Source organism: Vigna unguiculata, chromosome 3 (genome assembly GCF_004118075.2).
Source record: "Vigna unguiculata cultivar IT97K-499-35 chromosome 3, ASM411807v1, whole genome shotgun sequence".
Lineage (NCBI taxonomy): Eukaryota > Viridiplantae > Streptophyta > Magnoliopsida > Fabales > Fabaceae > Vigna > Vigna unguiculata.
The window spans coordinates 15,154,852-15,177,988 of NC_040281.1; the positions used below are offsets into that span (position 1 = coordinate 15,154,852).

Here is a 23,137-nt window from a genome sequence, read left to right on the forward strand (position 1 = left end):
AAACTTATATATGATAATGGGGAAACTTCCATCCTGTCTTGTGACCCGGATCGCTAGAGTTATTTTGAGGTGTTAAGTATCTTGAGGGATATGGGATATGTTGGAGGGAATGATTTGTGGTATTATGTGGGAGGTGGTTCAGTTTTGGAGGATATGTCAGAGCTTTTAAGTGATGATAGTGGTGCCATGCACATGGTAAACATTGCTAGGCTAAATGGTGAGGTTCATCTTTTTGTGGTGCATAAGATGTGTGATGAACCAGACATAATAGAAATGTTGGAATATAATGTTGGAACAACAGATGGTGGTGAGGTGGGCAAAGGTGGTGAGTTGGGTGGTGAAAAATAAGATGGTGTTGCTGAGTCTGATTTGGATAAGGTGGTTGGAGATGAAGGTCAGTCACAAAAAGGAACTCAGTTGCATGATTGTGTTCAGGGTGAATGTGAGTTAGATAAGGTGATAGAGGCTGAACCTAAACTTGTTGAAACTCAACCTATTGAACCTCAACCTGTTGAAGCTGAACCTTTGCAACCTGAACCTGATGGGGAAGATACAATTGGTTTAGACAATCTGGATACAGCTGAAGGATTCGTTGAGGGTGGTGATAGAGTTGCTCATGTGGAGAGTTGGAGTGATTTTGGACCTGATGGAAGTACTGATGAGAGTGTTCATGGTCATCATGATGAAGGATTAATAGATGTCTCAATTGATTCAGATATAAAGCATGAACCTTATAAATGGCAGGGTAGTGTATATGTTGAGGTGGGAAGCATTGGTGAGGAATTGGGTGGCCCATCTGATACAACAAGTGAGGAAAGTGACATCCTGGTTATGATAGAAGATAGAGGGTTGTCAGATGACGAGCGACATTTAGAGGAATTGGATAGTGATCAACCTATTCATGAAGGTGATCTTGATGAAACAGATAAGGGTGAAGAGGGTTATGGGATGAGACATTTTCAATGCCCAAATCCATGAGTGAATATAAGTGGGAGGTTGGTACATATTTCGCTGAGAAGGCAGAATTTGTGGAAGCCATTAGAATGTATGCTTTGGAAAATGGGAGATGTCTGAAAATTTTTAAATGTGATAAAAGAAGAATTAGAGTAAAATGTGTTGGTGCAAATGGAAAATATGTGTGGTATGCATACTGTGGGTATATGAAATCAGTGAACACGTGGCAATTGAGGAAAATCATTGATCAGCACACCTGCAGTAGAGAATTTAATATTCGTTTAATTAATTCTAAATGGCTAAGTAAGAGATTGGAGAAGACAGTTAGATCTAATCCAAATACCAAGACTGTGGACATTCGAGAAAAGGTTAGCAGGAAATATAACATAGGTATTTCTATGTGTATGGCTTATAGGGCAAAGGCAATGGCCATAAAGAATGTTGATGGGTCATTTGTAGAACAATACAAGAGGTTGTATGATTATGCACATGAACTTCTTAGAACTAATCATATATCAACAATCAAACTAAAGGTCCATGAGAATGAAGGTCAACCTATCTTCCAAAGGTTTTATGCATGTTTCAAAGCATGCAAAGACAGTTTCATGTCGTGCAGACCTATAATTGGACTAGATGGATGCTTTTTAAAAGGGAATTATGGAGGAGACTTATTAACTGTTGTTGGAAGAGATGGAAACGATCAAATGTTACGTATTGCTTATGCTGTCGTGGAGGTCAAAAATAAGGATTCTTGGACCTGGTTTTTGGAGCTCCTTATTGAAGACATCGGTGGAATACAATTATGTACAGGATGTACTTGGATTTTAGACCAACAAAAGGTACAATCATATGTTCAATAATCTGTTATATCCAATCTTATAAATTATTTCCCTACTAACATTTATTTTGTGTCATTCAAACGTTAGGGGTTGTTACCAGCTATACAAGATCTACTCCTTGGAGTAGATCAAAGTTCCATGTTAGGCACCTTTATGCCAATTTCAGGAAAAAAATTCCCAAGTAAAAATTTAAAGAAATTGATGTGGAGGGTAGCTGGTTGCACACATTCAGAAGGTTGGGAGCAAGAAATCAGGAACATCAAAGATGTGAACGAAGATGCCTTCAAATACTTGCTGGCAATTCCACCAAGGTATGTTTTGAATACTATCATTGTCTGTACTTGTAGTTAACACCTGAAGAGTAATCATGTAATTATTGTGGAGCAGGTTTTGGCCACGCTCTAGATTCATAACCACTGCCCAATGTGATACATTGGTTAACAACATTTTTGAAGCATTTAACAGTGTCCTAGTGGAATCTAGGGGCAGGCCAATAATCACAACGTTGGAGGAAATAAGGTTATACATGATGCACAGATGGGCTAAAAACAGAAAGAAAGTTGCATCATATGAAAGGAACATCTGTCCCAAAATCCTGACAAGATATCACTAGGAAACACAATTGACAAGGCATTGGATTCCTAAGTAAATTTCCTTTTGCTATAGTTCCTTTTTCATTGTACAAACAAGTTCTATATAACTACTTATATGATGTTCTTCCAAAACCTTGCAGTTGGTCAGCAGATAAAATTTTTGAAGTGAGGCATGCATCACATGTTGGGGACAAGTTTGTGGTGAATATTGATGAAACATCATGCACATGCAGGAAGTGGAGCATCACTGGGATACCATGCTATCATGCCCTAGAAGCCATGAGGTTTCTAAACAATAAATGGAGAAGATTTCATCTCCAGTTGGTACAAGAAGTCCACGTATGAAAAAACATATGCATCCATCATATACCCAATCAATGGCCAAAAGGTGTGGGAGGTTACACCCTATCCAGATATTTTGCCTCCTCCGAAAAGAGCATTGCTAGGTAGACCAAAAAAGAAGAGGAGATTGCAAGAATGGGAGCTAAGAAAAGATGAGACACAAATGAGCAAAGTAGGGTTATGCAAGAGGTGTCGTATATGTAGGGAACTTGGCCATAACAGGAGACATTGCCCCCACGCACCATCACAACAACCAACCCCTACACCTCAACCTTCTACTCAGTCATCTCAGCCACCATTACAACAACCAACCCCTAGACCTCAGGTTTCTACTCAGTCATCCCAGCCACCATCATAACAATCAACCCCTGCACCACAGGCTTGTACTCAGTCATCCCAGGCACCATCATAGCCACATTCACAAGTTGCACAACCTTCTACTCCAGCATCACAGCCACATTCTAAACCATCACACCAAGGCATAGCTTATGGTGCTTCTACTCAATCAAGTGTGCAAATTGCTGTAGCACCAAGGGCTTTTGCTCAACATTCTCAACAAGGAACACGTGGGCATGGAAGAGTAATGATGAGGCCAAAACTAAATGCAAGAAGGGGACGCATATGGAAACTATGACTGCATGTGCTTTCCTTATGATAAACTTTTGTAGCTTTGGTTTGTAATTAGCTTTTTGAAAGACAATTTAGGTACTATTGGATTAATATATTTTGTCATTATGTGTAATTGGTTATTGGGGGACCACTTTTTTGTGCATTTCAGTTCTGTAGTAGTGGTCCACTTCCTTCACACATGTTAAACATTTACTACTGAAACACTTCATTTATATATCCAATTCTGTACTGATGTCCAATTGTCATGTGCTGGTCCAATTTAATTTCACCTTTTGCATATGGAATTTAAGTTTCAATACAGGTGCATTAAAGCCAGTACATTAAAGGTGTGGTGCCAAATTTTGTAAAACAAATACTGATACCATTCATTCACTTTTGAAACCTTACATAAATAACAAAATCTATTGCATTAAAGGTGTGTTGCAACAGAATACAATAAAATCTACCCCTGCGCACTATAATAACACCTCTCGCAGGTCACACTAATTCTAATTCAATAACAAAAACACACTGGTCATGTTCACTACAACGCAAACACAGACCACACCAATCAACACCTTAATCTTTTTTTCTAATGAATTAATACATATTTTGATATCAGCAACTATTTCTTGGGCCATCTCGCAACTCCTTCTCATTTCTTGGGAATTGAAACTGCCACCAACAACATTTTCTTCAATCTTCACATTGCCACCAACCTTTTCTTCATTCTTCACATCCCCACAACATTTATCTTCAATCACAACCGTGCTTGCAAAACCCCCTTCTCCGATCCTATACTCAGCAAACTAGCTGAAGTAATTGCACCCACCACACTCTTCACCTCCACTCTGATGCAAATATACCATTAACGTTAGTCTTTATCAAAAAATACATAAACATTACACAAAAACAATACACAAATTACAAATAACATTACCTTGAAGGTTGGACAACCCCCAAAATCTTTTTCCTTTATTCTTGGCTGTTTTTGCAATTCTCAACATAGCCTTATCACCACAATAGCAACTGAGCGTGACATTGATGCTTCTACACCTATCACCACTGCAAAAATTGACGCTAGGCTTGTGCTTTCCTCCAACATTTGAACTTGAACAGGACCCACAATTGACTGGATTCACAAAGGAAGATAGGAGAAGATGAAAAGAAATTTAGGGATTCCAAATCCAACATTGTTGTTGGCTTAAATAAAAATATTTTTGCACGTCATTCCACGTGTAATTGACACGTTTCAGTAACAAAAATCCACCTCAACAACCACAAACGGCGTTTAGCCAAACTTAACAGAAAGGGCAAATTTGAGCCATTTTAACAAAAAAGGGGACCAAATTGAGACTTTTAAAATTTTGGATACCAAATTGAGATTTTGACTCTAAAATTGAGACAAAAAATGCATGATTAAACCTTTTAAAAATTTCAAAAAGAAAGTGAAGTTTTGGAGTAAAAGCGTTGTAAATAGCAACTCGACAATTGCTTTCTATATCCTTGTATTTTCTTTCTAAACCTATCTGCTATATATATGTAATACGAAAATGATTTTTTAAAATGTTTACATTTTCTGAAAAAATAATATAAATATATTTAAATATTCTGAATTACACGTCTCCGTAAACACCATGAAAAAATGTTTTTAAGAATCTAGACTTTGAACATTCTAGAACATCTCTTTTTTAATTACGTAATAATATGTTTTAAAAATAATTTAAAGTACATTTTGAAATATTAATGAAAAATTTGACACCTTTCCAAATATTTACCTAAAGTTTTTTTTAAATCTTCGAAAAGCTTCTTCTAAAATGTCAATATAATCCCGTTGGAGCAGATGGAGATTGGTTTCTCATAATGACTTTCAGAAAGGTTTTAAGAAACTTTTAGACAAAAATATTCAGGGTAACGAGTATAAGTCCTTGAGAGAACCACACCCCAAAAGCTAGCTATTAGAGTGGGAGAGCCCAAGTCCTTATAAGGACTCCTCTTTGAGGTGACCTCCCCGATGTGGGACTCATTACATTACCACCCCCTTCCCCGGCGGGTCTACAACCACCAGTTGGTCAGCTCTCAATGAAAGCACCATTTGTAATGAGTATAAGTCCTTAGGAGAACCACACCCCAAAAGCTAGCTATTAGAGTGGGAGAGCCCAAGTCCTTATAAGGCCTCCTCTTTGAGGTGACCTCCCCGATGTGGGACTCATTACAAACCCCTTCAGAATATATTTTAAAAGTGTTGATCTATGATTAAAGATCTCATTATAAGATATTCCCAGAGATAAATTTGGAATCTTTTTAATACATTTCAGATTACATTCTTCAGAATGTGAAAGGACTTTAAGAAGTTATTTTTGTTACTACATGTAACAGAAAAGTACACAAAGAAAATAAAACAACTGAGTAATAGTAGTAGTAATAAATCCATAATCATTGTACTAAAAATCCATTACTGTAGTGCAAAAACTACTGATAAGAACATTCTTTTACCTCTTAAAATACCAACTTTTTTTATAGCAAGCAAAACCTCTGAAAGAACAAGGAAGAATACATAGTTCCATTCAACTGACCAACAAGTTTTCATTGGAGAACAAGTCTGAAATATAAAGGACAAAGAAAAAAGGAACTTATAAGGATCCAAATTTTCTTTGCATGTTTTATTCACTGCCTACAAACCCTTCATTTGTTTCTTGCAAAACAAACTACTGTCTCTGAGTTTCCACTTCATAAGTGGTGGATGTCTGAAATGATGTCTGCAATGAATTAGCAATGCTTCTCACCTCGGCAATCATAGCAACCACATCATTGAGTCTATTAACTGCAGACCCTACACCCTGTGAATAGGAACACTGCTCAATAACTTCCCTCAGAAAAGGTAGAACATTACATTGGTACAGTGATGTTTATCAGTTTATGATTGCTACAAAAATTAGATTTTGGGAAGAAATTTATTAAAAATCCTTACCACACCAGCTGCCCCAGCTGTTATAGCCATAGGTGCTGTCACAGCGCTTAGCCCTGATGAACACATGACAGGGATCTTAACAGCTCGTGATATGGAATATGCTGCTGCTAAAGTTGGTGTTGCCTACAATTACCAATGGTAAGAAAGTTGATCTCCACGAAGAACTTATCATAATCAACTATGATTTACAATGCAACAATCATCTATGTTAAGAAGTGGAATTTAAGCCTAACTTTAGTCCATGTATGATCTCCAACACACCCCTTTTACACTGAGACATATACATCTTGAACGCGAAACTAAATATTAATAGATGGTCCGATAGCTACCCGATAGCAGATGGCAATAAACCCACCAAATAACAAATCTCACTAAGACAGAGTCTAAACCATGACTCTGATATCATGTTAAAAAGTAAATTTTGAACTTTACTCAATCCTACAAAACCGCCTTATAAGATGAGGTTGCCCTCACTTATATACTATGAAATCACCTTATCTCTAGTCAATGTAATATTTGCAACAATACGTGATCCTTTAACTAGTAATTGCTTTCTGGGCTGAAAATGTTGCTTCAGAATTGATTTAGGGGGAAAGAAGAGTTAACGATCAATTGTGAATGCCAGAGCAGTAAATGCAGCAGCTTAAATATTTTTTAGACTCTTAACAATCTTGATTTATGTTGTGGAATGTCAATGAGGTGCTCAATCTTCTTGTTATACATTATTTAAGCTATTTCTTGTTGCCACTAACATTCTTCAACTGGAATTTTCATTCTCGAATCTTCAACAATGAAGATGCAAGCAATAGGGAAAAGACAAAAGTAAATCAGAAGTATTTTTCTGGTTACCTTTTCAATCAAACCCATAACACCAGATTTTGTAGGATTAGAACATTTTCCTCCTTCAGTTTGAATAACATCTACACCTACTAGTTCCAATGACTCTGCAAGCTTGACCTGTTAAGGATTTGGAGATTTTATTTACATGCACAAGAAAATATTGATATTATCAGCATAATTGTAACCTGATCAGGGAGGCTTAGTGTGTGAGGAACAGTGACAGACAAGACTATGGATGGAAGTATTCTCCTTGTCTCCTTTGTCAGACCAAGAATCTGCAAAAGGTATATCATCAAATTAAAGAATTCAAGTGCAGGCTTCTATTTATATTTGAAATTAAAATTAGTAATAAAATGCTAACTAAGAAAGAGAAAAATTTATATCTTTCTTATATAGATAACAAATCCTATTAAGAGTATATTCCACAATCATTTTGGCATCTGATCTTCACAACCCTTAGTTGCTTCTCTAAAACTTTCTATATGGGGTTGACAAACATCACAAATTTGAGATTTAATAATGACAAACACTCTTTACCTTTTCTGGAGTGAAAATTATTCCCTGCTCATAGAATGAATCATAGTTTCCAATCTCAACCTGTGAACACCTTTTAGCATGTCAAGTAAAAATCTCATAAGGATCATTTTGAAAGAAACTAGGCAAGAAGGTCAAACCATTAGTGCTCCTGCTTCAACTGCAGCTGGAAATGTTGCAGGATCTACAGAAGAAACACAAACCTGCAAGAAAGATCAAAACATGCAAAAGCAAATTTAACTTTTGGGTATTCATTGCTTACTTCAATTGTTTTGATAAAGAGACCTACAATGTAGTTGAATTTCCAAAAGAATTAAGGGAAAAATTATGGTCATGAATTTGTAACTGATTTGGAATAGATTCTTAAACCAGTAAAACATAGATGCAAAGTATAACTGGTATACATGATCAAAATAAGGAAAAGTGAGAATATACCGGACAAGAAGTTAAGCCAATAGCTAGCTTTACCAACTCAGGGTCACATGCTATATCCACATGAGTTGCTCCACCCTATAAGCACAAGGGATTACAATTCATACATATTTAGTATGTTAGTTTGTCTTTCAATGTGAATATTTCACAGGTGAGAAAGCATGACAAATTATCCATATTTAAGCTTCATAAACAAAACCAATGCAAGTGTTCTTGATCTTATTTTTCCATGGATGAATCTTGCATAACTTACAAAGCTGAAGAAACAGAGAAAACGTAACAAGAGAGAAGTAAAAAAGAAAAACCTTGTCAGCAGCAGTGACCACCGATGCAACATTGTCTTTATTGAAATTCTGCAAGCCTGAGATAATCTTCAAAAGAAGCAAAAATGTTTGTTAACAAAAATACACCAAAAAAAAAATATATCATACAAAAGATTTTAATGAACGAACCAATATATTTAAACACTCATCAAAACCACCATACTCCCTTTTTGCCCCCCATGATTTTAGAACAGTAAGAAAGAATATCACAAATTTTTATTTCAGAATTCTAAATTCTGAGTTGACCCATGAAAACTTTATCATCACCACCAAACATGCATGCTGAGCACAAAGATTACTCTCAAAGAACATCAAGCAAACCCAACGAAAGACTCCACACACATGGAGACAAAAAAACTGCATTTGGGTGAAGAAAAGCAGCAAAATAAGATGGAAGAGAAAGCAAGAAATGGGTTGATTTTGCTTTAATTTCTTACCTTGAGAGCTCGACGTTCGTTGAAGTGCTTCAAGACATCTTCTCTGGTGGAAGAGAGTATGGCTCTGGTAGTAAAACAGGTTCTTCTTTTGAAGGGTAAAGAACATGGCCTGGAAGTTGCATCTGCACCTAGCAGAGGGTTGAGATTAGGCTTTAGAGTGGTGTGATGAGAGGAGGAAGAAGAAGAAAGTGGTGTGCATGTTAAGGAATGCATGATTGTGTATTGTGTAATGCCGAAGATGTTATCGGTGGGAAGGAGGGTTGGAGTGTAGAGCAGAACACAACAGATAAGATTGGTGGTCTTGTTTCATTGTTTAATCTGTCATGTTCATCAGATATTTTGTCTGCACCACTTCACAGTGCAATCTCTCACACAATAAAATATAATTCAGTAAAAATAAAATCATGAAAAAGATAGTTATTAATTAAGATATAAAATTTTGAATAGTGTTACTCCTTCTTCTTCTTTTTTTATTTTTTTTAGGGCTATTTAAATCCATATGGATTTCTAAACCACCATCTAAATTGGTGGATTATTTTTTCAAAATTTATCAAAATGGATAAATGATAAATTCTTATAAATTACTATGATATATAAGTTGGATATATGTAAGTTAGACATAAAAATATAGTACAAGAAAGATCATTTGAAGATATTAGTTTTTAAAACAACTATTGTATTCAAATAATAATAAAAAATATAAATAAAATTTTGAAATAAAAAAAATAAAGAGTAAATATTAAACTCAAACATAATTTAAAATGAGAAAATTGTATTCCAATATATAACTTTCATTTTCATTAACTTTTTTCGATCTTAAATTAAAAAAAATAAATAAAAGCACAATTACAAATTTTTATTACATTAAATATGTTTTACTCCTTAAACTTTTACACAACATTAAATTTGTTCTTCTTCCAAACTTTAATAGTATTTTGTTTTCAAACTTTAAAAATAAACATATATAGTCGTCTTTATCCAATTTCGTTAATTTTTTTTACGTGTCAAACAATGTTTCAAGCTAACATTTGGTTGTTTACATCATTTAACATCTTTTAGTTTAAGTGTCAACTTAGAATGTCATTTAACACGTAAAATAAATTTTACACCGTCAAGTTAAAATAATTATATTATTCATTTTTAAAGTTTAAAAAAAATATATCAAACTTTATAATATAAAATATTTAAGTTTCATTTTTTAATATTGAAGTTGTATTTAAGTATACGATTTCAATGGTTTCAATCTTAAAAAAAAAATCGTATGTCTAAATACAATGTTTTTTAATATGCTAATGTGTAGCATGGTTTTATTTTTTTATTTTAATTTAATTACAAATCATACTTGAAATGATTCTATTTGTTTTGTTTTGTCTCATTCAAATTTTTATATTAAAAAAAAACAATAACATTTTTCTATGATTGTAATGATTTTTTCTTAAATAAAAAAAGTTGAGAAAAGATTTTGCTTAACTATAAAACATTATTTAATACATATAATGAAAATCTTAAAAGAAATTGAAAAAATAATAAAATTATCACGAACCCACAACATTTTCCTCGCTTACCTTTCATTTAACTACTAAATCACCTTATCACTTTTATAAATTACATAATTAAAATAAAACTTTATTTATGTTTTATTAGAAATCTCAATAACAATCATTGATTTATAATAAACTTTATTGAAAAGGAAAAAACAAAAGACTATCTCAAATATCTCCTAACATTGACCACTTTCTATACTCTAGTGCATATTCATCAACACTTGTATGATCATCTAATCTCATGATAAATCATGATCATTTCAAGTAGAAACCACAAACACAAAATAGAAGAGTGAAAACTAACACAAAACAAAATCTCAGTTTTTAAAATAAGCTCACTTCATGTTTTAAAACCTAAGGCATAATATATGTAAACTTTTCATAACAAACCACAACAACGCCTTCGATCGTAGAGCTACCTGTCTAGAGATATTCAACCATCGTCCTTTGAACTAATCACTCTAGATCCTAAGCCTTCAAACATCTACAGCAGTTCAAAGAGCTACTTGTCTATAGGGATTCAGTTATCCTCCGAAAAAACCAATCTAAGAACCTAACATCCACATTCAAGTACACCTAGACATAGTTTAAAGAGTTATCTACCTAGAGGGATTCAACCATCCTCTAGCTTTGTCAATCTAATAACCTTCCACTCAGTCGAGCTGCCTACCAAGACGGATCCACTTAAGGCTAACCACTTGGAGAGTTGCTCTGAACAGAGCCAACAAAGTTCATAAAGAGTTAAAGAGTATCATACTCACGACTCTTCACAAGAGTCCACACACACAACACATTATTCACATAACCATACCTCACATAAAAAGTCACATATGCATTGACAAACATGAACACAATAACCATACCTCACATACAGAGTCCATGTTATTTTATACTGATTCCATTTGCATTGGATTCTATATTTACAAGAATTCAAAATGGACATATGATTTGCTGGATTTTGAGTTCCTTGCTATTTTTTATAATATTTATAAGTTGAGATAAACAATATTAAGAAAACTCATATTTCTTGCTTTTCTTTTTGAATTTTTTTTAGGAAATACTTATAAATTTTGTTATCAAAATTTTTTTCAAGAAATTGTTACCAAAAAAATCAAAAAAAAATATTCAAAAAATATTCAAAAAATATTAAAAAAATTCAAAAAAACCAGAAATTGACACGTGGCGTTGACTTTAACACCGTCTGGTCAAAGTTAACGGTGAGGACCAAATTGAGTCATTTTTAAGAAAATGAGGACCAAATTGAGACAACGAAAAACGTGAGAACCAAAATGAAATTTCATGACAAATAGAGAGACCAAAAGGGTAATTTAACCTTTTTTTTGCAGAATATTTTGTATAAAACACTTTTCACAAAAAAAAATGTAGGAAATATTTGCGAATTTTATAATTTTGTAAGAAATAATTATCCATGAAGGAATTACTTGCAAATTAAAATTCTTTGAAAAAATGGAAAAAATAGTTTTTTTTACGAAAATTTTTGACAAATTTATAAGAAAGATCTCATGTAATATAATATGGAAAATTTTAATACTGAAATTTGTTAGAATTTTATAGACTTGATTAAAGTCCATGATTAGGCCCACATTTACTTCAATTTTTAGAGCATATAGAAGATCTAATTGTGATGAGAACGGGAGACAAAAATAATTTCCCATGCTCAGAGATTTAGTTTGTCTCCTTTTGTCTCTTTTCTCTCGTTTCTCTCTTCTTTTATTTTTGTCTTTTCACTTCCTTTTTTTTGCCGTGTTTTTGTTCTTCAATGATGGAGAACTAATATATAAGGACTAATTCATGAAATCAAAATCAAACAGGTATAAATTGTGTTTTCATCAACTATTGTTCTCTCTCTGAGTTTGTTTTGCTTTCTTCAATTTTGGTTTTGTCGTTTGTAATATCAATTTGCATTTCTGATCTTAGAATTCAAATTAGAAATCAATTGAATATTGATTTAATAACAGAATAATAATTGAATTGAATATTGTTCAGATTTAGTTAATATAAATGATTTAATTTATTAGTTGAATTGATTAATGTTCAAATTTGGCTCTAATCGCTAGAGAAATATGATAAGAGATTTTTTTTGGTTCTTGAATATTGTGGTTGATCTTCTTTTCTTTCTTTTTTTGGTACAATTTTTCCATTGATATAGGTTGTGATCTATATTGTAATATAGAAAACCATGGTATCATTGATTTCATGAATGAGAGTGAAATCACTGGGTATGATTTTATATTTTAAAATTTATTTAATAAATTTGTTTTTAATATTAATTTAATTTATGTGAGTTTAGTTGACACTAATAACAATACTTAAAAAAGTTTATCATACAAGACCTTGATCTTCGACAAATAAAATACAAACAAAAAGATAGAAAGAAAATGTAGTGGAGGAAGGAGATGAACATGAAGAAAAAAGATGAATGAAGATGAAGGAGATGGGTGTGTATGCAAGAGGTGAGTTGCAAGGTGTGAATTAATGTGATGTGTGAGGGTGAAATAGGTGTGGATGAAGAAGATGCACATGGATGAAAAAGATGAGTGTGAATGAATGAGATAAATGTGAGTGGAGAAGATGAGTGTGGATGAAAAGATGGGTTTGGATGAATGAGACAAGTGTGGGGGAATGAAATGAGTGTAACGAGATTTATATAGAAAAGTGAGTAAGGAAAAATTGTGAGTGAGAAAATTTGTGATCTCTAAATCTAGTTTATTGGATTAAAAAAATGGGAGAATGCTACGACACTCTTTAATGTATAATTAATCCTTGATTTTAGTACATTTATGTTATCTATAACAATTAACTTCAAAAATTCAAAAAAATGATATTGTTTAAGGTATAATTAATGATGGTGGATTTCATTACACTTATATTGAAAGTAAAATAGTGAGTTTTACTAATTGAAATAATATAAATTCATATAACAGATTTTCCAAAAATAAAATTAGACAAAATCAACACTCATATTTATAAGCTAATTTAGCATTTTCTAATAGCCTAACAATTTAAAATTACTAACCTTCATATAATAATTAATTTAGGAATTTGTTATCTGTTAAATTTTTTGGTAAATCAATATATAATATGGTTTTAAGTAAAATAATGTTTCTATGAAAAATAATTTTAATTAGGCAACTTAAACAACCAAAGAACTTAGGGGATGGATTTTAAAACATACAATAAAATGAAAATATTTCTGTTAAAAACAATGAAGGTAAAATTAATTACATATAAATAGATTAGTTTCTTGGCCTAATTCATGTTTAATAAACTTGACCCTAGATTGTTAATATATAATTTAAAAATTAATATTTTTTGTCAAATGACCAAGACTTAAAACAGGCTATAACCGGCCTATTACCATCTACATTATAAAGGAAAGTTCTCAGTGTTGCTAAATGTAATTACAAGAAGTTACAAAGAAAGACCTTTGCTAATCAATGCTAATCTTGAATTTAATATCGTCTTATTAACTTTATTTTGACTTTAGTTAGTTCTTCATACATATCTCTTTACTCACAATAATACCTCACTACTCGATTTGCGTCACACTCACTAGGTTCATATTTTACGAACTTCCTTTCATTTGTCGAAAAGAAGAAAGAAACTTATTTTGATGTTTTGCAGTCACAAGCGATCCTTTATTTGGAATAAATAAGTAAAACAAAAACCAATTATAATGGATTTACGAAAACTAATTACGTAACAAAAATGACTAGTTAACTATAAATATTTTATTTTAATCGTTCTTCTGAATCCTTCTAATCATGAATCGTCAAGCCGGTCGTTAAACAAGCTATCTCCTCCTCTTCTTAATTGGAAGAAAATTTCACCCAAAGACAAGAAAAAGACAACACCCACGTAATATTTTATTTTACTTTCATACATCTTATTGTCTTCTTATTTTTAAAACATTTTCTCGCTACATTCTCCAATAGAAATCTCTTATTAGAGTAACTTCTTATCAGAGTAAGGTCTTAAATTATTGAAAGTTGATGGAGATGGTGCATCATATACTTGAACACTTCAACAAGTATTCTAGAAGCGTGTAGAAACGGACTCTAAAACCGCGTTATAGTATAGCATCTTCTCGCAAGTGTGAAACTGCAAAACGAAAATACTTTCTCTGAAGTTTCGAATTCAGACAGCACAGGATTACTGCGTCGGAATGCCACACTAACCCACCAAAAAAAAAAAAATACATTTTTCTTACGTACACAACAAATGCTCAAGAAAAAACGAAAACCTTAAAACTTGAAAAAGAGTTAAGGATCATGAATCTGAGACGATCTTAACATTTGAACAAAGCATCGGTTATATACATTCAGAAGCGGCAACCACACATGAGGTAGAAAAAACAAGCGGTGAGAACGAGGAAAACGGCCTCGAAGAGAGAGAGAATCTTGAAAGCGACGTCGTTGAAGAAGGACGTCGGAAAAGCAAGCCTCTTCCACTTGAATGCGGCGGCCGCCAGATACTTCCACCTCAGCGACTCTCCCTTCAGCCGCTTCAAGAAGCTTTTCTTCTTTCCAACCATGTCCTCTGCTGAATAATCCCTGCGACGAAGATTTTGGAGCTTCGATTTTGGTTTCTGGGTGGGTGAGGTTTGTGTTCTTAACTTTGGTTTGAAGTTAGTTTTCTTCACGAACACGGTTTTTCCTTCAATGGGTAAGCTTGGTGGTGAGAAGAGAGTGGAAGCATGCGTTTTTATTTTATAGGGGTTGGTCGCGTTTGGTGGTTTGAATTTCATAAAAGAAGTTTGAAATGGGAAGAGTGGAACTAGAAGTGCTCCGCGTTTCGAACCATCGTGGTGGGACCCACGTCAAGTCCAACGTGGCTGCTCTTGCCAGCTGGAATGTTCAACCGAATCAAACCTATTAATACTCTCCAACTTCTAATTTTTCATCTAACAAATTTTAACCTAAAACTATGTTATATTTTAGAAAATGAATATATATTATATAATACAAAATCTTGTATTATAAAATTATGAAATTATCAAATCTTGTATTTTAAAATGGTAGTAGAGACTAAAGTAATTAAGAGAATAATTAGTTTGGTAGTTAGAAATTATCAAATCAATTTAAAGTTAGGTTAAAGTAATCACTTTAAGCGTAAGTGTATTTGATTATTAGTAACGGTTGGCGCTTTGAGAAATGGTTTTATCACAGGAATCATCGAAAACCATAACAATAAAGTTAGAATCACTACTTTGTTGACATGTGGCTAGTTCTTAGACTAATAATGTATTGCAATTTGGAAAAAAGAAAGAAAATAAGTGCATGCGATCAAACAGAAGATAAGAAATGTTTGAGATTAAGTGAAGTAAGCAAAACTAGTTCAATATTTAATCATTTAAAAGTGAAAATCATTCCAAACAAGTTCCAAAAAGAAAACACCCTGCGACATTTTAACATGAAATTAAGTTTTGAAATTTATCTCTAATGATATAGGCTTTATTTAACATAAATTAACATAAGAATAAAGTTTGTGAATTTAAATTTGAGTTAGAATGGACTCAAATCTTATTTCTATATAAAGCTGAGTTTTCAAGTGAATTTTTATTATACAAACTTGCTTTGATTTTTTCCAAAATAATATTTTCAAAAGAAAAATAATATATGATCTTTTGTACTTTGAAATCAAATGTATTATTATTGATTTTTTGGAAAATAAAAATCTTATAACAAAAAATATTTATAATCAATAATAATAACAAAAATAATGAAATTGTAAAATTTTAAATTTATCTTTTATTTCTTATACATGTTTTACAACATAACACTATTATAATAATAATAATAATAAATTTTATTCCAAAATATATTACAAAATCAATACTATAAAACTAATTTGTGTTCATCTTTAAATTATTTTTTAGTTTTTTACTCAAAAATTAATTAAAATTTAATATCACCATTTTTAATTAATTATTTTAAATAACTTTTTTCTCATTTTAATATATATATATATATATATATATATATATATATATATTTCTTCTTCTTCTTTTTTGGAAAAAAAAATAATAAAAGAATATCTTCAAAATTTGGTTTATGAATCAAATTTCAAGAGAGTTTCTAATATCGGACATAAAATAATCAATGGAGAATTTGACTCCCATGTAATTGGAAAATTTAAGGAAAATTTTGATGATATTAATTTTGTAATATAATTTGGAATAACTTTTTTTGTTTGCAAAACTTATACTAGGCATCATTATGCTTGTTAACACCTCAACATGTTAATACCTTAAAATACACCTATCATTTAACACCACACAAAAATACTAAAAGTAAATAAAGATAAGTAAAACTCATCGGGGATCAAATCAAAACCCGTGAACAAAAATACAAGTCAACTATAAAGTTATTCACAATCTAATTAGTCATATACACATAAAAAAAACATATTATGATAAAAGTTTAAATTCATAAAAGATAGTATGATTGTAAACCATTTTGATGAGAGAAAACTTGACAAACCTAAGTTAATCAAATTCCAACCACAATCTTTCAAATTTTGCACTTTTAACATACTTAACGGCACAAATAGCTCCCACAAGCTCAATAAAAAGTGCATTCTAAACTTCCAAAAACACAAAGAAAATCCAAATGTATTTCCCTCCCTCCCCTTCTCTTGAAAACACCTCTACAAGCTGATAAACATGAACTTCCTCTAGTACCTCCATCTTTTAACTCAAGAAACATAAGGAAAATACCATATAACCTTTTTGTACTCAAGAACTTTTCCTTGCCTAGTGCTAATACCAAAAACTTTCAAAACCTACAAATCCAGCCACCATGTTGTGCATAAATAGCTTTAAGTTCTGACCTGATCTTCTCACAACATTAATAATGGTTTGAAAAATCATTGAATAATCAATGCTCTTCTAAAATCTAGCATGGTTTTTCATACAACAAATCATCTAAACAATCCTAATAACCATTGTCTGCCAATAGGAGAAAGAATGCATTATTTTCCACCAAAACATTTGTCACCTACAAACCAACATACGATTTTTGTGCACAAACCCTAGACCAGTTCACACTCACCAACCTTGCCTTTGAATGTCCCCAGGCCAAGTGAAATTCGTAATCCATTTCTCAATTTATGCATCAACCTGAGTGACCATTTATACACCTGAAAGTTATTAGAAAGGCCACCATTTGTTTCTCACCCTATCTATCAAATATTGAAAGAAAAAAAAAAGATTTAGGTGCATCAACAAATATAGGAACACTAAGGTAATTAAAAAGATTTGTTCCTCTATTATGCACTCTTCTATTAAGAGCCAAAAAATAGTTTGTTATGTAGAAATGACTCTTAGCATAATTCATCTCTAGACGTTGATCCATATAAATTCAAGAAATTCACGAGAGCCATTAAGGATATAGAATTTCTTGTGTAGAACACAAAAATATACCTAAAATATTTATAGAACATGTGAGGAAAACTAGAAAAGTTTAAAATTTTACAATATTATTATTATTGTTATTATTATTATTTTATCATAAATATTTTCTATTATAATATTTTTATTTTTTGACAAGTCAATAATAATATATTTAATTTTGAATTAGATTAAAAAAAATAAACTATCTTTTATTTTATTCCTTCAATTAAAGTAATTAAAATTTAGACCTAATATCTTTAATAATTATTTAGAATTACTTTTTCATAATTTTATTCCAGTTATACGATAAGCAAGAGAAATAATGTTCTAATGTTTTTTATTTAAGAAATTTTTCAAAAATAAATATTTTGAAAAAAAAAATCACTTTGTTTTGAAAAATAAATAAATATATTGCAAAGCTAATTTATTCTTTGAATTGAATCTAGAATACTAAAAAACAAACATCGCCAATATTTTGCATGTCCACGAACGAATTTTGAAAAATCTTCATATATTTAAATTAGGAAGTTTCACAATTTTCATGGATGTTGATGTGATGATAGCCTTTATAATGTCAATAAACACGTGGATTTACGCAGTGTTCGTTTGAGGCAATTGTACTGTTGAAACAAATTTGAGAGAGTCGATTTTGTAATCCAACGCATTCGTTTGTGATTATTTGAAGGGATGTGCGAGAAATGATTTGGGGATGGATGGATTAATCCATCCCCTCAAAAGTGCGAAGATATTGCATATATTTTGTACAGACTACAAACTACTCTCGTTGTGGTTTCCCGTTTCCAAAAGCATATGCACAAATTCTTCCTATGCCTTCCTCTGCCAAGATTCCTGAACCATATTCCTGATCAAGATTCCTTCGTCCTTGCTTTTTTTTTTTCGAAGCTCATTTTAAAATGGAAGTTGTAAATGTGAATGTAGTGTGCTTGTGGCCTGTAGTAGTGTGCTTGTGAATGTGATCCGCTGGTGTTTTGAGAGGTGAGTTATGATGTGTGTGTGTGATTGTTGAGTGCATGGAGGGGAAGAAGATGAGGTGGTTCGGGGTGTGGTGATCGTGCTTTGTTGAGGTGGTGTGGTTGGACATGGACGTGGTTGGGTGGTTATATGAACTGGTGCTTCGGTGCTGGAATTTTTTGAGAGGTGGATGGCACCGGTTAGGTAATCGGTGCCTTGATTGATAAAAGAATGACACCGGTTACGATATCGGTGTCGATGGTTTTTATTTTATTTTATTTTTTACGTTTAGTTTTGTGTTTTTGCAGGTGGAGGAGTTGGTTGAAGTTGTCAGAGTTGCCCTAGGAGCTGTGTCTGCACTACTGGGGAAGTTGGACGGCCAGACCTGGTGGTTTGTTCGCCGGAATGAGTTATTTTTTACGCTGTTTGGTTTTTTTGCAGGTGAAGGCGTTGCGGGGAGTTACAGGTCGCGAGTTGCCGGATGCCAGAGTTGTGAACCTCCATAGCTGATACAGTTGCACATGACTCGTGTCTCATGACACTAGCTACCTTCACTGAAACCAATCGTAGAAGAGAAAGAAAAATAAATTAGCAGATAAGTTCAAAGTACAAACAAGCTATCTAGCTACCTTCACTTTTCTCTTCCCGTGAGGATTATTACTATTACTACTATTCTGCAACTGACCCGATGAAGATTTTCTTCCTTTTCCACCTTCTTTTGGCGCAGGATTCACCACCACCGGTTCACCATTCTTGCTCCGGTTTGACCCTGAGTCTTCATGACCTGAAGCAGCACAAGAACTTTTGTCTTCTTCTTCCTTTTTTTAACAGTGAAAACACAATTTTGTAGTACTTTATTGTAGTACTTTTTTGACATTAATAAAAGTTCAAATATTTTATTTTTTATTTTTGAATTAATTTTAATTATTTTTATGATTAAAATTAATTAATTTATAAATTATTTTAACAACATCAATTCAAAAAATTCATCTCTTTTTACACAAGGGTATTATGGTAATTTAATAAATATATTTATTTTAACAATTAATTTTATCTATCACATCAATTAAATTTTTCACTTTCACATAACTTATCTCCAAATCCACCAATTTTACTCTCTAAATCTATCCGACTAACCTAAATGATTCAACGGTCAAATATGAGTTTGAAACGTTAAATTTTAGATTGTTCTCATTAGTCGTGTTGGGCCTGAATTCGGCCTAACCAAACCGTTGCTCATCCCTAATATGATAAATGATATTAGCAAATATTCTTAATTCAAGAATATATATATATATATATATATATATATATATATATATATATATATATATATATATATATATATATTGTATTTTCTAACAAAATTACAACATATTGTTTTTATATTTTTTAAATACAAATTCATCTTTTTAATATTTAAGAAGTGTCACTCATTTTATTTTTCTTACTTTATTTTAAATAAAGCCAAATAAAAAGTTGAAAATGAAAATTTTAATGTATAAAAATTAAAAAATTTTTATGAGTAAAAGTTAAAAGAAAAGTCATAAACAGAATATGGGAGATGACAATAAATTTCTTAGAAATATAATTGATGAATGTCTATCTTATTAACAAGATAACGAAAATAACTAAAGAACATGAAAATTATTTATCATAATACTGAAAAGATAAATATAATTTGGCTTAAATACCTTTTTCGTCCTCATTTTCGTAGTGTTTGTTGCAGATGATCCTCATTTTGACATAATGTTTAAAATGATCCTCATTTTTACCGAAGGTTTAAAATGGTCATCATTTTCGCAATTCGTGTTTTATTTGGTCATTTTATGTGATGTCGTTTAAATCAGTAACGAAGCATTGTACAAGTGGTACTGTTTGTATTACGTTGCATTGAGTGTGTTACGTGTACCTGTACAGTGCTCCGTTACTGATTTAAACGGCGTCACAGGAAATGACCAAATAAAACACAAATTGCGAGAATGAGGACTATTTTAAACATTCGATACAAATGACGACCATTTTAAACATTCTGTCAAAATGAGGACCATCTGCAACAAATATTGCGCAATGATGACGAAAAATATATTTAAACCATATAATTTTCTTAGATAATGGTTCAAAGAAAATGTTTCATTTCACATTATCACGAGATCTAGACTTTTCACTACACATCAATGACAATTAGAAGTTTACTTGAATATTTTTTCTATCAGAAAATTAAAATAGAAAAATAAAAATATATATATTTTGCAAGTCCATTCGCGAAAGAAGAATAATATTTGTATATTTAATTTAGATAGTTTTTCCAATTTTCATGGATTTTAGCTGAAGACTTAGTCAATGAAAAAGGACCTCAAAAGTGAGGAATATATCGAGAAAACTGGTCAAAGAAAAGGTACATTTCCAACAACAAAGACATTGTATTACAGAGTGACGAGGAAACAAAGAAAAGTAACAACTTGAATAAATACTTTTCTGCATTAGAAAAATCAATCAAAGATGGTCAAAGGTTCAAGACACCAACATACTGGTAGGTTTCCTTTGTACCACGCAAAATTTAAATTAAGTACACGCAAAGAAAATTGTAAGATTAAACTGATCAATTTGTTTTGTTACTTGACATTTTCTTAAAATAAAAATAAAACTTAGTTAAGTTTGAAGTTCTACTAAAGTTCACTATTTTTAATTGATTTTTTATTAAATATTTTGTTGTATTAAGTGTTCAAGCATTTTATCTTATTTGAGTTTTATAATGGAATGATGTAACTGTTATTTTATATTGTCATGATTATATGTATTTATATGAAGAATAAATAAATTATAATTAAATTTTTAGTTTTTCATTTAAATATTTTTAATTGAATCTTTCTTAGAAATTTATATTTATTAAATATCTAAAATCTTCAATTTTTTTTATTAACTCCTTATAGTTTAATTTTAACGTTAGGTCAAGTGACATAAACAATAATTATTTTTATTAAATATTAGTGAGAATACACGTGCTACGAGCATGTGTTTATTTTCTTTATAATAATATGTTTTATTATAATAGTAAAGTATGTTTTTAGTTCCTAAACTTTGAGATGAAATAAAAATAAAAAAATTCATCCGAAATTTTGATATATTTTTGTCTAAAATTAAAAAAAAATGAATTTGAAGTCTATGGTTACATAAATGATTTTCACTGTTTTGATGTATTTAATGGAAACATGGTAATTAAATTTTAACCTAACGTAATATACAATGAATGGTGTATTATTAATAAGGATGGCAAAAATACATGTGCACATGGGTATCCGCTGATAAAATTCATGAGACATATAGTTTGTACCCATGGGTGGCGAGTATCTTAATATCGTTTATAAACGGATCGGATGCGGGTATCATACTACTCGTACCTGCAGGTATCCATTATCTGCAAAAAATTAAAATTTAATTTATATTTTATTAAGTTATATTAAATTAAATTTAGACATTAATTTATATTTTATTAGGTTAAATTTAATTAAAATTAAAATTAAAATTAAATTTATATTATAATTTATATTATTTTTATAATTTTATTTCAATTTTATTTAAAAATTTATAAAATATATCTTTTTTAAATATTCGTGGGTATGCGGGTATTCACGGGTACCTGCGGATATTTTTTAAGCAGGTACTTAGGGAGTAAACGGGCAGGGTAGTGTGTAGATTTCTTTTTTTGTGGGTCGGGTAGCGGGTAGGTACTATTCGTGTTTGATCCGACCTGTTGTCATCTCTAATTATTAATTATTCAATTGAATTGAATTATATTGATGAGTTTGGATGAAAGTAGGAAACATATGAATGACATGTTGTGATAATTTAATATTTATGTGAGAATGTAATGAATGAACGAAGTGTGAATGTTGTATGTGTTTTTAAGAAGTTGTTTTTATTTTGGTTTGATATGAATTGTGTGGATTGGAATAAGAACAAGTAATTTCCAAGGTGGAGATGCTAAGGTCTGAATTATGTGTGGACTCTACTAAATATTAGACTATCTTGACTCTACTAAATATTGGACTCACAAAGAGAAAACTACTTAGACTAAGAGTTGAAAGAGGTCATCAAGTGTAGTTTTGGCTTCATGACTAAAACTACATATGAATGATTTACCTTGTTATACTTGTTGGATTAAGGTATGGCCATGGGATGGCGAGGAAGGGCCTTAGAAATGTAGGGGTGAGTATAACAGGTGCATGGTCTCAGAGCCTAATCAATACATTGAGTCATCTAGAGATCTTGTTTATGGTATGATGTCTTTGAAAGAATGTGAATGTGCCATATGAGATTATATGATGTATTG

General features: G+C 31.5%; 2 protein-coding genes and 1 long non-coding RNA gene across 3 annotated transcripts; 2 read left to right on the forward strand and 1 right to left on the reverse strand.

The window, feature by feature from the left end:
* The first annotated feature begins 974 nt into the window (after window positions 1-974).
* On the forward strand, window positions 975-1,814 carry LOC114175076. Its single transcript, XM_028059835.1, has one exon. The coding sequence runs from the start codon at window positions 975-977 to the stop codon at window positions 1,812-1,814; it is 840 nt and encodes a 279-aa protein (XP_027915636.1).
* A 91-nt stretch (window positions 1,815-1,905) lies between these two features.
* Window positions 1,906-3,543, forward strand: LOC114179743. The gene is made up of 3 exons (XR_003603524.1): window positions 1,906-2,104; window positions 2,181-2,438; window positions 2,527-3,543. It is a non-coding gene; the product is annotated as an uncharacterized LOC114179743 (long non-coding RNA).
* Window positions 3,544-5,776: 2,233 nt separating this feature from the next.
* Window positions 5,777-9,200, reverse strand: LOC114175930 (uncharacterized protein ycf23-like). Its single transcript, XM_028060782.1, has 9 exons — window positions 8,875-9,200; window positions 8,420-8,485; window positions 8,118-8,192; window positions 7,823-7,885; window positions 7,686-7,745; window positions 7,334-7,423; window positions 7,158-7,265; window positions 6,309-6,431; window positions 5,777-6,177 (listed from the first exon to the last, which is right to left on the reverse strand). The coding sequence occupies exons 1-9, from the start codon at window positions 9,085-9,087 to the stop codon at window positions 6,046-6,048; spliced, it is 930 nt and encodes a 309-aa protein (XP_027916583.1). The 5' UTR covers window positions 9,088-9,200; the 3' UTR covers window positions 5,777-6,045.
* Between the last annotated feature and the right edge of the window lie 13,937 nt (window positions 9,201-23,137).

Bases quoted from the DNA above. Each gene is read 5' to 3' on its own strand.
- LOC114175076 (XM_028059835.1), top strand. From the start codon at position 975: ATGAGTGAATATAAGTGGGAGGTTGGTACATATTTCGCTGAGAAGGCA.
- LOC114175930 (XM_028060782.1), bottom strand. From the start codon at position 9,087: ATGCATTCCTTAACATGCACACCACTTTCTTCTTCTTCCTCCTCTCAT. The intron at 7,746-7,822 runs GTTTGACCTTCT...AGGTGTTCACAG, and splicing joins TTGAAGCAGGAGCACTAATG to GTTGAGATTGGAAACTATGA. The intron at 6,432-7,157 runs GTAACCAGAAAA...TGGTAATTGTAG, and splicing joins TTATGGGTTTGATTGAAAAG to GCAACACCAACTTTAGCAGC.